This window comes from Pyxicephalus adspersus, chromosome Z (assembly GCF_032062135.1).
Source record: "Pyxicephalus adspersus chromosome Z, UCB_Pads_2.0, whole genome shotgun sequence".
Taxonomy (NCBI): domain Eukaryota; kingdom Metazoa; phylum Chordata; class Amphibia; order Anura; family Pyxicephalidae; genus Pyxicephalus; species Pyxicephalus adspersus.
In genome coordinates this window covers 14,573,401-14,587,857 of record NC_092871.1, presented here as the reverse complement: position 1 = coordinate 14,587,857, position 14,457 = coordinate 14,573,401, and the positions used below count along the sequence as shown (strand labels likewise).

The window sequence follows — 14,457 nt, the reverse complement described above, 5'->3', positions numbered from 1 at the left end:
ACACACCCTTATATATGCTCAAACTTAAGCGCACAGGTGATAGAAATTCACTTGCAATTAGAACTTGCGCAGTCTGTCAAAATTGGCTGCTTTTTTTTTTTTGCACTTGGACATGTCATTATCATTGATCAATAGGTATCGATAGGTACACCAGTAAACAGATCTTCTAATAGTTAAAAAAATAAAATAAAGTTGAGTTGGGGAGGATTTAATGTTAAAAGTATTTTCTATATATATATTTGTGTATATTGCTATATATATATATATATATATATATATATCCTACAATAATTATAAATAAATATTTGTGGGAAAATCTGGTCCGATGGCTTTGCGCGCGGTCAGTCGCAAGATAGTAGCGTGATTTACCCGCGACCGGCTTCTCCGACAAGGCATCGGAAGCTTTTATATAGGCGCCTATGTAGAGGAGTTGAACTCGGTTAACTCTTGCATAACAGAAAAGAAATGAGTGATTTTAAAATATGCTTTTTTTTAGCGCACATAAATGTTTTAAACATTTGAACATCGCAAACATTTTTTTTAGGGCTCAGGGTATTATGTGTGCCATTAGAAAGAATGATTTTTTAGGGGAACAGTGACTTTTAATGCAAGCTCGCCAGTGTAAAGCTGCCGGAGATGCGCGGCTCCGGCCGCGAGCTCATTCATTTGCTGAATTGCGAGACGGCTTACGATTTCGGATCACGAATACGAATGCGCGAGCGAGCTTCCGATTTTGATGAATCAGCCTCCCCGAGTCAGGTTTAGTGTATAGGTGTAGCAAAAAAAAGTAAATCCAAAAATTACATAAATAAACAATACATTGTGTAGCCCTGTTGCTAAAAAAAAAAACTCCTAAATGTTTCTCTCCTCAGACAATTATAATAAATTGGACCCGTCTTGTAGTAAGTAAAAAATGGGCATCTTCAAAGAACCATAGTACAGTCTTTTTTGCAGTTTCTCCACCACCTAATTTGGACTTGTATACTGTGGAGGGAAAGCAGCAAATGTAAGATAGGCCTGAAACAGCCTGAAGACAGGGAAATAAAAGGACCATTCTAGAAGTCTGCTCTGGACTTTTATTCAGACAAGCCAATCCATTGAGGAAAACACCAATGACAATTGACTATTCAAGCATTACTAATTTATGTGGAGCCAAAAGAACGACATCTATCTATACTCAAGAAACAATACTTGTGAGATTTGGGACATTAAAGGTGCTTAAGCAAAAAATACTATAAAAAGAATAAAAATAGAACACCACACAGGAAACTAAAGCTGCGTACACACCTGCAATTTTTCTCGTTGGAAAGGATCTTTCACGATCCTTTCCAACGAGAAAAGACTGCACGATGCATCAACGATGCTGTACATACAGCACCGTTCATGCTCTATGGAGAGGGGAGGGGGAGAGCGACGGAGCGGCACCCTGCTGCCCGCTCTCCCCTTCCCTTTCATTAGGATCGGTCGTCGTCCATCGTCCATGGATCCGCCAGGACGGTCGTCGGACGATGGACGACGACCGACTGTACACACGGCAGATTTTCGCCCGATAATTGGCCGATACCGATTATCGGGCGAGAAAAATTTGCCGTGTGTACGCAGCTTTAGGGTAACTTACCTTATTAACATTCACTTATAGAACTACATATATAAGAAAACCATGTGATGACAAAAAATTAGTCATACTCAAAGTAATTTCAGTGTATGATATAATATATAATATATTAACTTCACGGGAAGTATTAAACCTTCTGAGTTAGACCAGCTTTGGGGAATAACCCTTTTTATTACCATTACAATCCTGCCCTAGTACTCTTATAAAGTGTTACCAAGAGCATGATCATAAACACAGAAGTGTCCCTTCATGAACAGTGAATACAAAAGTTTTATTTTCTTTCCTATCCATTCGTGAACAGAGGAAGTCTTAAAGTTTCAGAACACCTGAAAGCAGTCCTTGGTGTTTAGCAACAAAACAAACAGTTGCTATCAGGTCCAACACATAATATAGGAACTGGCTGCTGCTCAAAAAGCACTAAAATTCTGTAAACTCAAAGCCGGATGTAGCGGAAGAAGAAAAATCTAGAGTAGCTCACAAACCTAGTTGAGCATACATATATGGAAACTGTAGGAATACAATCCTTGAAACTAAGTTTGAGCCACCGTGAGATGGTGGTGGAGAAAAAAAATGAACCCTTCAGGCCCATCTTAAATGCCCAAAAGGGAAATCAGTCTTACTTGAAAAGGCAGTGGCGGAGAGATCTAAAAAATCCTATAAAGTGATTCTTTGAACTAGATATATTATATTTTTGGTGTTTCTGTGAAGTTGCAAAGCCCCTGAAATGACACTCTGCATTACTTTAAAGTCTTCTGCTAACAAACCCTTTAGGAATCTGATTGTAAGTATGCGGCATTTAAGAGGACCAAGTGATCATTGGCTATTGGCATTTGTGCCTTGGATTATTTTTGTGTGTGTGGAGAGGCCCTTTAATCAAACTTCATTCTTTTTAGCTAAGCAAGACCTATGGACCAGTCTATACCCTTTATCTTTTGAACCGACGCACAATCATGCTTGTTGGCTATGATGCTATCAAGGAAGCTTTACTAGACCACAGCGATGTTTTTAGCGAAAGGGGAAACCTGGACTTGGTCATTTTGCTGTTTAAAGAAAATGGTGAGTTAATAACACACACAAGATTCTGTTACTGCCTTGTTGTAGCCCGGGCTCATGAAACCTTATAACAGTTGGGACACCACAACCTAATAAATATATAACATCATTTTTTCCTCCAAGAAGTTTTTGTAGTCATTATCTGATGCTCAATGGGGGCTACCACTAACGGTTATACCTATGATGATGGGGTACCTATCCCTAAAGCAAATACTTCTTAGACCAAATGTTATGCCTATTTATTGCCACCTTAGTACGTCCCATATCACTAGACTAGCTGATTTTATGATCATCAACCAAGGTCTATACCTTTCACAATAAACCCAGGCTATGACCATTCTTTTATCTCTCATAGAGGCTGTGAACAGACTCACTAAAAGCTTTTTGGCAACTTTTCATACTCCTGTACAAAGGCCAAAAAGGTCTAATGACATTTATTATTAATTTTGAAATAGTGTATTTACAAAAAAGTGTTCCAATCCCATTGGCTGTTCAGTCTTCGTGCCCTCTACTAATATCCTGTTCTCTTGTATTGTGGTGAGCTCAAGAGGGCATTTTGCAGCAAAGTGTAGCAAATGTTCATCCTAATCAGTAAAATGAAAATAGTTTGTAATAGAAACTGAAACATGCTTACAGTCTTGTCTTGTCTAATTGCCTTTATTTCCAAAAATCAAAATTTCAAACAAGATTGTAATAACATTTCGATAATGTTGGTTTTCAATGATCATTTCTCTAATACCAAATTAAAACAGTTAATAATTTACATAGTAGTGTGCTGGGCTGGTGAGGATATTGGTTTAATGACATCCTGCCCTCTTTCGAATCCAGCTTGACTTTAAACAACAATAACATTTGAAATATGGCGTGTGACACACTAATTTTTTTTTTTTTTGTAGGTTTGTATCCCAAAAATTCTTTGCTTTAAATAATGCCTTTGCAATATTTCATAGGAGTCCTCTTGAGCAAAGGACAGCAGTGGAAAACAATGCGTAGATTCTCTTTGATGACATTGCGAAATTACGGAATGGGGCGGAAGAGCATTGAAGAGAGGATTCAGGAAGAAGCTCAGTGCCTAATGGAAGGTTTTGAGAGAAACACAGGCTAGTAGAAACACAAATCTCCGTCATTGAGTTATCATTTAAAAAATAATGCCTTACTTTAGGTGTGTCTGTCTGTCTTCAACAACAGAAACCCCCTTTGATCCAACATATTTGCTTGGACTGGCGGTGTCCAATGTCATCTGCTCCATTGTATTTGGTGAGAGATTCAACTATGAGGACAAAAAGTTCATGACTCTTCTAGGACACATCAGAGACATTTTTAGGCTAATGAATTCACGCAGTGGTCAGGTAAGTTCACTGGTAACAGGAGCAATTCAAGAAAACAAATTAAATTAGTCAGTGAAACCCTAAAACTGTACTATGTCAGCAGTTTATTAGGGTTTATGTTATCTTTGCAACCATATTCCAGACAACTTCACGTATGCCTCAGGGTGTAGAGGGGTAATGTCTGCTTTCCAAATTCTCTTCCGTTCAACTTTCTATTTCTGTTTATTAATGTGTCATCCATCTATTAAAGTACTTAAAGTAAAAAAAAAATGACTTGTTAAAAGGTTAAAAGGTCAATGTCATTTTTTTTCGAATAGGAAAGAGAAAAATATTCCAAGAGGAGTTCCTCTCAGCTCCCCCGACGCGTTTCGCTAATTGGCTTCTTCAGGGGGCTGTTTTGGGATTGTTTAATGACCACTGTATTGTGGTGGATATAAAAACATCTGCAGGTATTTATGCCAACAGCTGCGCCAATTGGCGAAATGCGTCAGAAAACTGAAATTATGTTTTGTAATGTTTGAATAGACTCATATAATCAAATGTATCACTGTAATTGTTTGTAAACTTTATTGATGTTTTCACAATTGTTTGCATATGTTTATGAATTGTTGATTAGTGTTCAGTCGATCTCTGTTAGAATCAGGATCTGAACTCTTTACATTAAAGTAACACACTGCTAAAAACCTGCCATTAAAAGCCTCCTTATCTTGCCTCTCTTTTAACGATTCATACTAATTCAGGCTTGGCAAATTAAACACAGTTTTGATACTCCAGGAACCCCTCTTGAAACATTTTTCTCTTTCCTATTCTAAACAATAATGACACCCCTGGTCCTTCTGCCTCCCTCAGTCCTGCGCTGTCCGGGATTTCTTCTTTTTTCGAGGTGGTGGAAGCAGCAGATGCTGCCATCTTCTGTGTTCTTACGGGTTCTAAATATGTCACCCCACTGAGCAGGAGCAAGATTGGGTGATGTTTTCTCCAGAAAATGTAAAAAAAAAAAAAAAAAAGTACATGAATGAGATTGGCATGAATGAGACTTTTTTTTTTTACATTGTGGAGAAAGCCCCTTCTCCACGTGCGCAAGATTGGGCATGCACGGTATAAAAGTATTTTTTTTTTTAAATCAAAATAATGTCAAGGGTTTAGAAGATTATCCACACTTTTATATCTTGTTAAAAAATGTCATGATAGACTAAAAGAAACTGCGTTTTTTTTTGGTGTGTAGGAGAAAATCTACTAGGGGTTTCTCAGAATACAGCACCTTTTATACATTGCAGACAAGAAAGAAAACAGGTTCTAATATCACAAGACCACAAAAAAAGAGAAGGGGACAATGCTGCACCACAAAAAAAAGGAACCATAAGCAAAATCTTGTTTGCAGACTCCACAATGATGATTATAGAGTTCTAATTCTTAGTGTTTTTCAGCTTTTTAGCATGTTCCCCAATGTGCTCAATGTCCTCCCTGGTCCACACCAGAAGATAGTTACTTGTATTCATAATCTTAGAGAATTTGTGATTGAAATGGTGGGGTCCCATCAGAAAACATTGGATGAGAATTGCCCACGAGACTTTATCGACTGCTTCCTCATAAGGATGAAAGAGGTGGGTTAGTGGAGATACTGGACAGGATTGTCCGCTAATAAATAACAGGTTCAAATGTGTTCCCAGCAAATGTTTTGGATAGAGTGGGAACATTTTAGAACTTGTTGCATTGGCTGTTCTCTAGAAATACTAACACATCCTCTTCACATTGCTATATTATATATATTTCTAACAAGCCTTTTCATAATAATGAAATGTTTGGTTCACATTCAGTATACTGTAGGTTCTAACTGTGATCTCTGTCATGTCTAGCTGCCCAGTATCAGTTTGAGCATCATATAAGTATCATAGGAGCATATGGATAGTTGCCCATTTTACACAGTAGATTAAGAAATGACCCAGAGAGGGACACAGTTGGCCAACTTAAACAGGTACTGCAATGTATGTAAACAAATAATCTGTTCTATTGCAAAAGTTTGCTAAAATATGTAAGGGTGTATAGCAAAATGTTAGGGTTCATTCAGATTTTTTTGGTATTCAACATTTGGTAACACTTCTTTAGCTCCTAATGTATTATATAAAAGAAAGCTTCTTGGATTTGATCACAGACACCTCTCAGTTTCTATTTACCACTAAATGAGATTTTGTTCAATATTATTGTCAGCAAGACAGGAAGTACAGGAAAATGTTTCTAATGGAGCCCTAAATAGCAGTAAAAACCTAGCAGTAGTTCTAATGCTTCCCTACTCAAGACCAACAACCTAAATTACAACTTTATTCTCTTGTACTATCAACGCAACAGAGTTTAGATTTTTTTACATTTATTTCCGTTTATTAGGAAAAGAAAAAAACAAATACAGAATTTCATCAAGAAAACTTGATTGCAACTGTGATTGACCTACTCTTTGCTGGAACAGAGACTACAAGCATGACTTTAAGATATGCATTCCTGATACTACTTAAGTATCCCAAAATACAGGGTAAGATTCCAATTAGGCTCCTTGATTCTGCCATACCATGAACTAGAGGCAAGAAGATACCATGATTGATAGTAAAGCTACGTACACACTTCCAATTATTATCGTCGGAAAACGAACGACGAACGTTCCTGCACGATATATATGAACGATCGTATAGCACCGATCCTGCACATAGAGGTAACGACACGATCGTTCGTAGATATTGTACACACAATAGATACGATCGTTTAAGCGATAGAGGAACTATGTGCACGACAGGAAAGTGAACGGACGTTCGTTCATCACGCATGCTCTGAACATGGACGATCAACGAACGACCGTACACACGAACGATGTTCAACGATCGTCGCCCAATCCGATCCGCCGGTCCGGTCGTTCGTTTCCAACAATTTTCCTCGTTCGTCGGCGTCGTTGGTTACTTTTTTACGAACGATTTTTTGCCCAATCGATCGTTCGTCGTTCGATTGGAACGATAAAAATTGGAAGTGTGTACGCACCTTAACACTATCCCAGCCTAGCCAATCAAGTTCACTGCAAAGAATGGGGACAGGTGAGTGCAATAAAAATATTGCAATCAGGCAGGCAAGGGTATTTTATTGCAAAAGGGGCATTGCCTGTCCTTCTGCATATAGGACCTGCCTGGCCACATTTTTTTTAATTTTTGGGTTTTGTTCTCTCTTTTGTACTTCCCTGGAAATTTAAACAATGCAGACTTCTGGAAAATTTTCCTGAAATTACAATCCTAAATAGTGTTGATTTTAGTTACCTAGCTTTCCCTGCTTTAGTTTTTCATTTAAATTGCTTATGGCAATTTTAATATCTATTATTTTATTTTCTCTTTTTAACATACAGAAAAGATCCAACAGGAAATTGAGCAGGTCATAGGTCCCAGTCGTTGTCCATTGGTGGAAGATCGGACTAAGATGCCCTACACAGATGCTGTAATACATGAGATCCAGAGATTTTCTGATATTGTACCAACAGGAATGCCCCATGAAGCCACCAGAGATTCAACCTTCAGAGGATATCATATTCCAAAGGTCAGGCAGCTCAAGGAGCATATGCAAGTATACATTTTCATACTTAGCTTAGGCATACCTGATGTATTTTTACCTGGTCATGTATGAAATTTCAGTCTATATCTTAGTGCAGCCATATTATGGTCATTGATGATGCAACAATACATTTACATGTATTTTTATTAGACAGCTAGTCAGATATCCTCCTGCATACAACAGTTATATTTTTCCGCCACTAAACTTTCAGGAATTGACACTTTACATTTTTTTAAATGGCCTTATAGCACAAGCAGTGAGGAGTCTGACTTGATATTATTTTGCTGCAAGACAATTGTAATTGATTTACCAAAGGAATATAGACTGTTCACATAGCAAAGTGGATTAGATCCTTGCCAGAGATGTTTCACTTAGTTTAGTAAACGAGATTAAGCTCTGCTAAATAAAACTTTTTTTTTTTTGCATGTGATTCGGTATTCCTTTCAAAGTGAGCTATTCTCCTATTCACTATATTAAGTTATTATCCATTCCATGTTCATTTTGTCCTATGTTGTTTCCTGTATGATGTCTCACTGTTTTTTTTAGGGCACAATGGTGTTTCCACTTCTCACCTCTGTCTTGAAGGACTCAAAACACTTTCAGAATCCAGAACAGTTTTATCCTGGTCATTTTCTCGATGAGAATGGAGCCTTTAAGAAAAATGATGCCTTTATGCCATTCTCTATAGGTAGAATCACATTTTCCAGTGTCTCTATTAGGATCCCTCAGCACAACAGTCAGGTTAAGGCATGAGTAGTTTTCTTGAACATAATGAGCCTGATTTTTTAAAGCTCTCCAAGACTGGAGAAGATGGACTATCATGGGAGAACTGGGGTGATCCGGAAAATCTGAATTGGATTTATTCATAATCATTGCTATTAGTTGGCAGATGATTTCCTAGACCAGAACCATTTCAGGTTCGCTAGATCCCTGGAGTTTAAGTTCTACCATGATAGTCTATCTTCTCCTGTCCTGGAGAACTTTGATAAATCCTGCCCACTGTTTTTCCCTTACAGCACAATTATACAATGATACAATGACTCGTATCTCAGACAACTCTTCCATCCGCACACTTCCTTTACTTGACTTTATTTGTTCCCAAGGGGATGGGATGGACCTGGGATGGACAATTGAAGTGTTGTCGGCAGAGTCCAAAAGGCACAAGAGTCTGATCTAGTTTCGGGGGCTGATCTGTTCCAACCTGGGTAGCAGGTATATGTTGTCCTAGATCATCAACTGGGCTTTATAGAGCTGCTTGTCACAATACTGATATTGACTGCCATATGTACGATTTTTTATTGACACGTTTTGTGAAAAATTTAAAGTGACATCTTTACTTTTGTTTGTACAGTTTCATCTGACTACTACACTTTATATTTCTTTGGCATAAAAAAACACAGTCTAATGAATTTAGGTTGAATAAGATGGTCCAGTTGTGGACTCGTTTTGTCCTGCTGATCATCTTCCTTTGAATATACCTAGGGTTAACATAGGAAGTACTATATAGGGAAGTGTGTGCCAGTCAATTTGTCTCATTCAGTTTGTACATATAAAATATATCTACTCCTAAAGTTAATATTTCTTGTTTCCTTAGGAAAACGTGCATGTTTAGGAGAAGGTCTGGCTCGTATGGAGATCTTCCTCATTCTCACCACTACACTCCAAAAATTTACCCTGAAGCCTACTATAGCTGAGGAGGATATAGAAATCACACCAGCCCCTAACAGCAATGGCACCACAGCTCGGACATATGAGATGTTTGCTGTGCCCCGATAAGAATGAATAAAACTGGTTTCAGGAATAACCTGTTTTTTAAGGCTATGATACAGAAAGAATGGGTTGTATGTGAATGTTTTTTTTGTTTTTTTTATATTATATTCTTTGTGATACCTTGTGGATACCTTGTGGATTAACATTAATTTACATCAAAGTTACAAATGAAATGTACCTGTAATAAAACAATATGATAAAATGATATTGGGGGGGGGGGGGGGGGGGGTGATTTTGTAATCCAGCAGAAGAGATCTCAAGCAAAGCTGACCACACTGCATGGGATGCCAGTGCAGCAAGATTAGGCACTTAATAGGATTTTGGTGGTTTACTTTGTTGTGCTTGAAGCCTTTTTCAAGGGCTAAAATATTGGGAAATGTATTGTACATGTACTGCAGATATGTTTTGGTGTGTTTCTGGGATTGAGAGTAATATGGTAAAAATAAACTCTCATAAAACTGGGTTGGAATAGTTCTTTGTTTTGTTTGACATAATAGCAGCTCGACAATGCTAACAAGAAATGCGACAAGAGACTAAAGGTTTAGGAAATATGACCCTGTGGAAGAAATTCCCCTTGTATCTCCAATTTTTTATTGTTTAGTGGCTCAATGAAGGACTCTGATTGAGTACACTTCAGAGATCACATCTTCATTTGCACCCAATATATTATTCAGTTATTTACTAAGACTATACATCTAAATGAAATGTAATTTTGAGTGTATAAACCCTATATCTAGGATGGTGTGCAAAATACCAGAACTGAATAGAACCCATATAGGGTAAAGGAGTCACATTAGTTTATTGCTGAATTGCTGGTTTCTAACACTGTACAGCCCTGTGATAGGTATGTATATTATATGTTTATATAAATGTAAACTCCATTATTATTATTATTATTATTATTATTATTATTAACAAACAGGTTTTATATAGCACCAACATATTACAGAGCGCTGTACATTAAATAGGGATTGCAAATTACAGACTAATACAGACAGTGATACAGTAGGAGAGGACCCTGCCCCAAAGAGCTTACAATCTAGTAGGTGAGGGTATTTACACACAATAGGATGGGAGATATGTAGTGGTGGGAAGTAGTGATGGTTTCAAAAGACAGAAGATGGGTAGGCAAGTTTGAAAAAATGGGTTTTGAGCGCTCTTTTTAATGAGCAGAAAGAAGAAGCAAGCTGAATAGGACGAGGAAGATCATTCCAGAGAGTTGGGGCAGCTCTAGAGAAGTCTTGTATCCAGGTGTGTGATGAGGTTATGAGTGAGGAAGTCATTAGTAGGTCATTGGAGGAGCAGAGAGAGAGGCAGGGGGAGTATTTTTTTACCAAGTCAGAAATGTAAGTGGGAGAATAACTGTGTAGGGATTTGAAGGCAAAGCACAGGAGCTTGAATTTGATTCTAAGGTGAAATGGAAGCCAATGAAGAGAACTACAAAGAGATGGAGCGGAAGAGGAGCGGAGGGAAGGATGGATGAGTCTGGCTGCAGCATTCATAATAGATTGTAGAGGGGAGAGTCGGGTTAGTGGAATACCAGAGAGGAGGAGGTTACAGTAGTCCAGACGAGATATGATAAGAGCATGTACAAGGAGTTTGGTGGTCTCAGGGGACAGGTAGGGGCGGATTTTGGAGATGTTGTGTAGATGAAAGTGACAGGACCTGGAAATGTTCTGAATATGGGGGGTATATGGGAGGGCAGAATCGAAGGTGATGCCAAGACAATGTGCCTGAGGGGAGGGCCAAATAACAGTGTTGTTAAAAGTTTGAAATATGTCGGGGGAGATTTGAATTGAAGGGGGGGGGGGTGATGATGAGTTTTGTTTCATCCAGGTTGAGTTTCAAAAATAGATCAGACATCCATGATGAGATGGCCGACGACACCATGAGACTGAGAGAGACAGGTAAGGGGTGGACAGACAGATTTGCGTTTCATCAGCATACAGATGGTACTGTAAGCCAAAGGAGGATATGAGACTTCCCAGAGAGGAGGCGTACAGAGAAAAGAGAACCGGTTCAAGGACTGACCCTTGGGGAACAACAACAGGGAGGAGAGTAGGTGAGGAGAAGTTACCATTGAAAGAAACTTGAAAGGAGCGGTCAGACAAATAGAAAGCAAACCAAGAGAGAGCAGTGTCACAGATACCAATGGCATGCATGATTTGTATTAGGTGGGGAAAAACTTTAGTAAGGACTGTTTTAGTGAAATGGCAGCTCTAAAACCAGACTGGAGAGGATCAAATAAAGAGTTGGTGCTCAGGTAATTGGTGAGTATTTTGTAGACAAGGCATTCAAGAAGTTTGGAGACATATGGGAGAAGGGAGATAGGACGGTAGTTGGAGGGTAGGGAGGGGTCCAGTGAGGGTTTCTTTAGGATAGGAAGAATTATGGCATGTTTGAAAGTGCAGGGATATTTACCAGTAGAAAGGGAGAGGTTGTATAGTTCATTTAAGGCAGGGGCCCCGGTGGAGGAATGGGTAGATAAGAGAAAATTGGGTCAAGCAGACAGATAATAGATGGAGATGATGAGAGAAGAGATAAGACTTCATCCACAGTAACAGGGTTGAGGTAGGCCAGTGATGATTTACAGGTGGAAGGGTAGGTATGGTTGGAGTGGCTCGGTGGGCAGAGACATCATGTCTGATTTTGTCTATTTTATCTCTAAAGTAGGTGGCAATGTTTTGGACAGAGAAGGTTGTTTTGGGGGGAAGCAGGTGTGAGGTTTAGAAGGGAGTGAATTGTTGAGAAGAGGTTGTGTGGGTTGTAAGCTTGAGAGGGAATGACTGCAGAGAAATAATTTTGTTTGGTGACAGTGAGCTCTGTGTTAAAGCTTTGTAGCTTGGCTTTGTATTCCATGAAGTTAGTGCTGAGGCCAGATTTCCTCCACTTGCACTCAGCTGCAGGAACATTTTTTTGGAGCTGTTTGGTGTGATTGTTGTGTAGCGGAAGGTGGCAGGGTCAACTTTATCCAAAGCCAACGAAAGGGAGTGGTTTAACATGGTGGCAGCGTCATCTGGGGAGGTGATTTGGGAGAGGGTGGGGGTTAGGGACACAAGGCAGTTTGAGAAAAGGTTGTGGTCAAGGTTACGGATATCTCTCTGCCATTGACCATGTCTGGGGTGTGGTAAAGGGGGGCAGAAGTTTGATAGGTTGAAGGTGATAAGGTTGTGACTCCATGCAAAGTTAGCTGATAAAATACAGGCAAATTAGCAGGCAAATAGAGAAGGGCTCTATTTGCCTGCTAAGGAATTTTTTTAACACTTCATACAGCTGAGAGTTCTCAAGAGTTCTATAAAACACAGGTCTGTTTGGCAGGTGTCTAAAAGCAAGTCTGGTTCTTGTACAAGACAAACCTTTTATATACCTTTGTAAACAGATAACAGTCAATGAACAAAATATGTTTGTTGATAACATACCTTATAAACAAGTTGAAATAAACAAACAGCATTACTGTGTTTCAGCCACATACTATCACTTGATGTACTGTAGATAGTTCATTTATACTGTGAAGTAAGTGGTAGCAATGTTATACTGAAATCCTTGGAGCATGTGATACAAAATAAAGGAGGAGATTTATAAAATAATGTGTGCAGAAGGGAGTAGTTCCAAATTTGTATGTGTGTATATTATGAAGTAGAACTAATCCTAAATGTAAAAAAATGTGAGCAAGAAGGTTTAATTAAATTTAAATTTAAGTTTAACTATCTTTTGCAATTTTTACCTCACCTCCGTCATTCACTTTGTTCCGTCACTGCCCCTTTTGCAGGTCCGAGATATGTGGGCAATGCTAATTAGCCAGATGAAATGTAACTTCTGTTCCTAGCAGCCTGGCAGCTCCTGGCATTCACAGCTCAGTGTACAGTATAGAGAAAATTGTAAGCAGGCAGGTAAGTTTTTTTTTTTCTTTTTTGTAGAAGGGCCATTGCATGCCTCTTTTACAAAAAAAAAAAAAAACTGTAACTATATTTAGTTCCACATTGAATAAGCATGGTTTAATCTCAATGGTGGGCAAGATGAAAATGAAGGAGAATTTTTCTGGTCATAAACCTGCATTCTACTGGTACTTAGACTAGTAGAGTACTACATTAGGTCTATTAGATATGGACCATTTGCATGTTATAAAAGACTGCCAAAGGCTATTCATAGGTTACAAGTCCAGTCACTGTTTACATGTCACCAAACACTGTCAAAAACTGCTTACATTTTACAAAACCTTGGAGAGGCAACAAAATTGTGGGATTAAAAGTCCCAAGAAAGAGAGGACTGTAGTCATAAGATATTAGGCGTAGGGCCTACATGACAGGATGTGAGGCCTAGCCCAGGGGTGATAAAATGTAATAATAGTTGGGAGGTGCTGTGCTTGTGTGGAGCATGAAGTAGGAGGGGTTTAGGCAGAGAATGAGTTCAAAGGGGGAAAACAGAAGTGGGAGGCTCTCTTTTTTTGTAAGAAAAAGTTTCCCACTTACCCACTTGGTGGGTTGGTGGTTGGGGTATTGGAAGGCAAGGATCCAGTGCATTGGAAAAGTTGTGGATTTTTGAAGGGGGGGATGCTCTTTGGTGATGATTATGGCTCCTGAGGTGGTGCTGGGTGGCCAGGGGCCAAAGTGGAGATGTTGGAAGAAATAAATTCCTTTTGGGTGTGGATTTTGCCTTCTGAGACCTGCAGCCTGGTTGTTTGGGTTTATACCCGTGAGTTTTATATTAGGGCAGGGGTGTCCAAACTTTTTGCAAGGAGGGCCAGATTTGGTGAGGTGAAAATATGTGGGGGCTGACCATTCAGCATGGTTCAGGGTTAGTGTGGGCGTGGTCTGCGCAGATCCCACACAGCACACGCCCACCAGGCTGACGTGAGGTATTCCCTGTACACGGAGTCTGGTGTCAGTGCGGGCTCCATGCAGAGTACTCTCTTGGAATCAGAGTGGGCGTGGTCCGTACAGCATACGCCTGCTATAAGGACGCAGGGTCTTTCGGGGGGCTTAACCCCCCAACCGCTAAGCCCGTAATTTCTCGCACTAAATATTTTTGCTCTTTTGGATAACCCCGTATTTTTTCGCCTACACTAAAATCCCCACTTACCTGGTCCCGCTGTGCTAATCCAGCGTCGGTTCC

The 14,457-nt window shown here is 39.3% G+C and overlaps 1 protein-coding gene across 4 annotated transcripts in view; it reads left to right on the top strand.

Annotated features, from left to right (window-relative positions):
- Positions 1-9,563, top strand: part of LOC140344146 (cytochrome P450 2G1-like) — a 14,656-nt gene extending 5,093 nt beyond the window's left edge. Inside the window, exons 2-10 of one of the 4 annotated variants that reach the window (XM_072431105.1) lie at positions 2,509-2,671; positions 3,619-3,768; positions 3,857-4,017; positions 5,424-5,600; positions 6,379-6,520; positions 7,373-7,560; positions 8,122-8,263; positions 8,679-8,787; positions 9,170-9,309. In XM_072431105.1, the coding sequence (XP_072287206.1) occupies positions 2,509-2,671; positions 3,619-3,768; positions 3,857-4,017; positions 5,424-5,600; positions 6,379-6,520; positions 7,373-7,560; positions 8,122-8,263; positions 8,679-8,752 (1,197 nt within the window). In that variant the 3' untranslated portion in view covers positions 8,753-8,787; positions 9,170-9,309. Of the gene's footprint in view, positions 1-2,508; positions 2,672-3,618; positions 3,769-3,856; positions 4,018-5,423; positions 5,601-6,378; positions 6,521-7,372; positions 7,561-8,121; positions 8,264-8,678 lie in introns of all 4 variants that reach the window. The other 3 variants (XM_072431103.1, XM_072431104.1, XM_072431106.1) reach the window with 3 other exon arrangements.
- Positions 9,564-14,457: the final 4,894 nt, after the last annotated feature.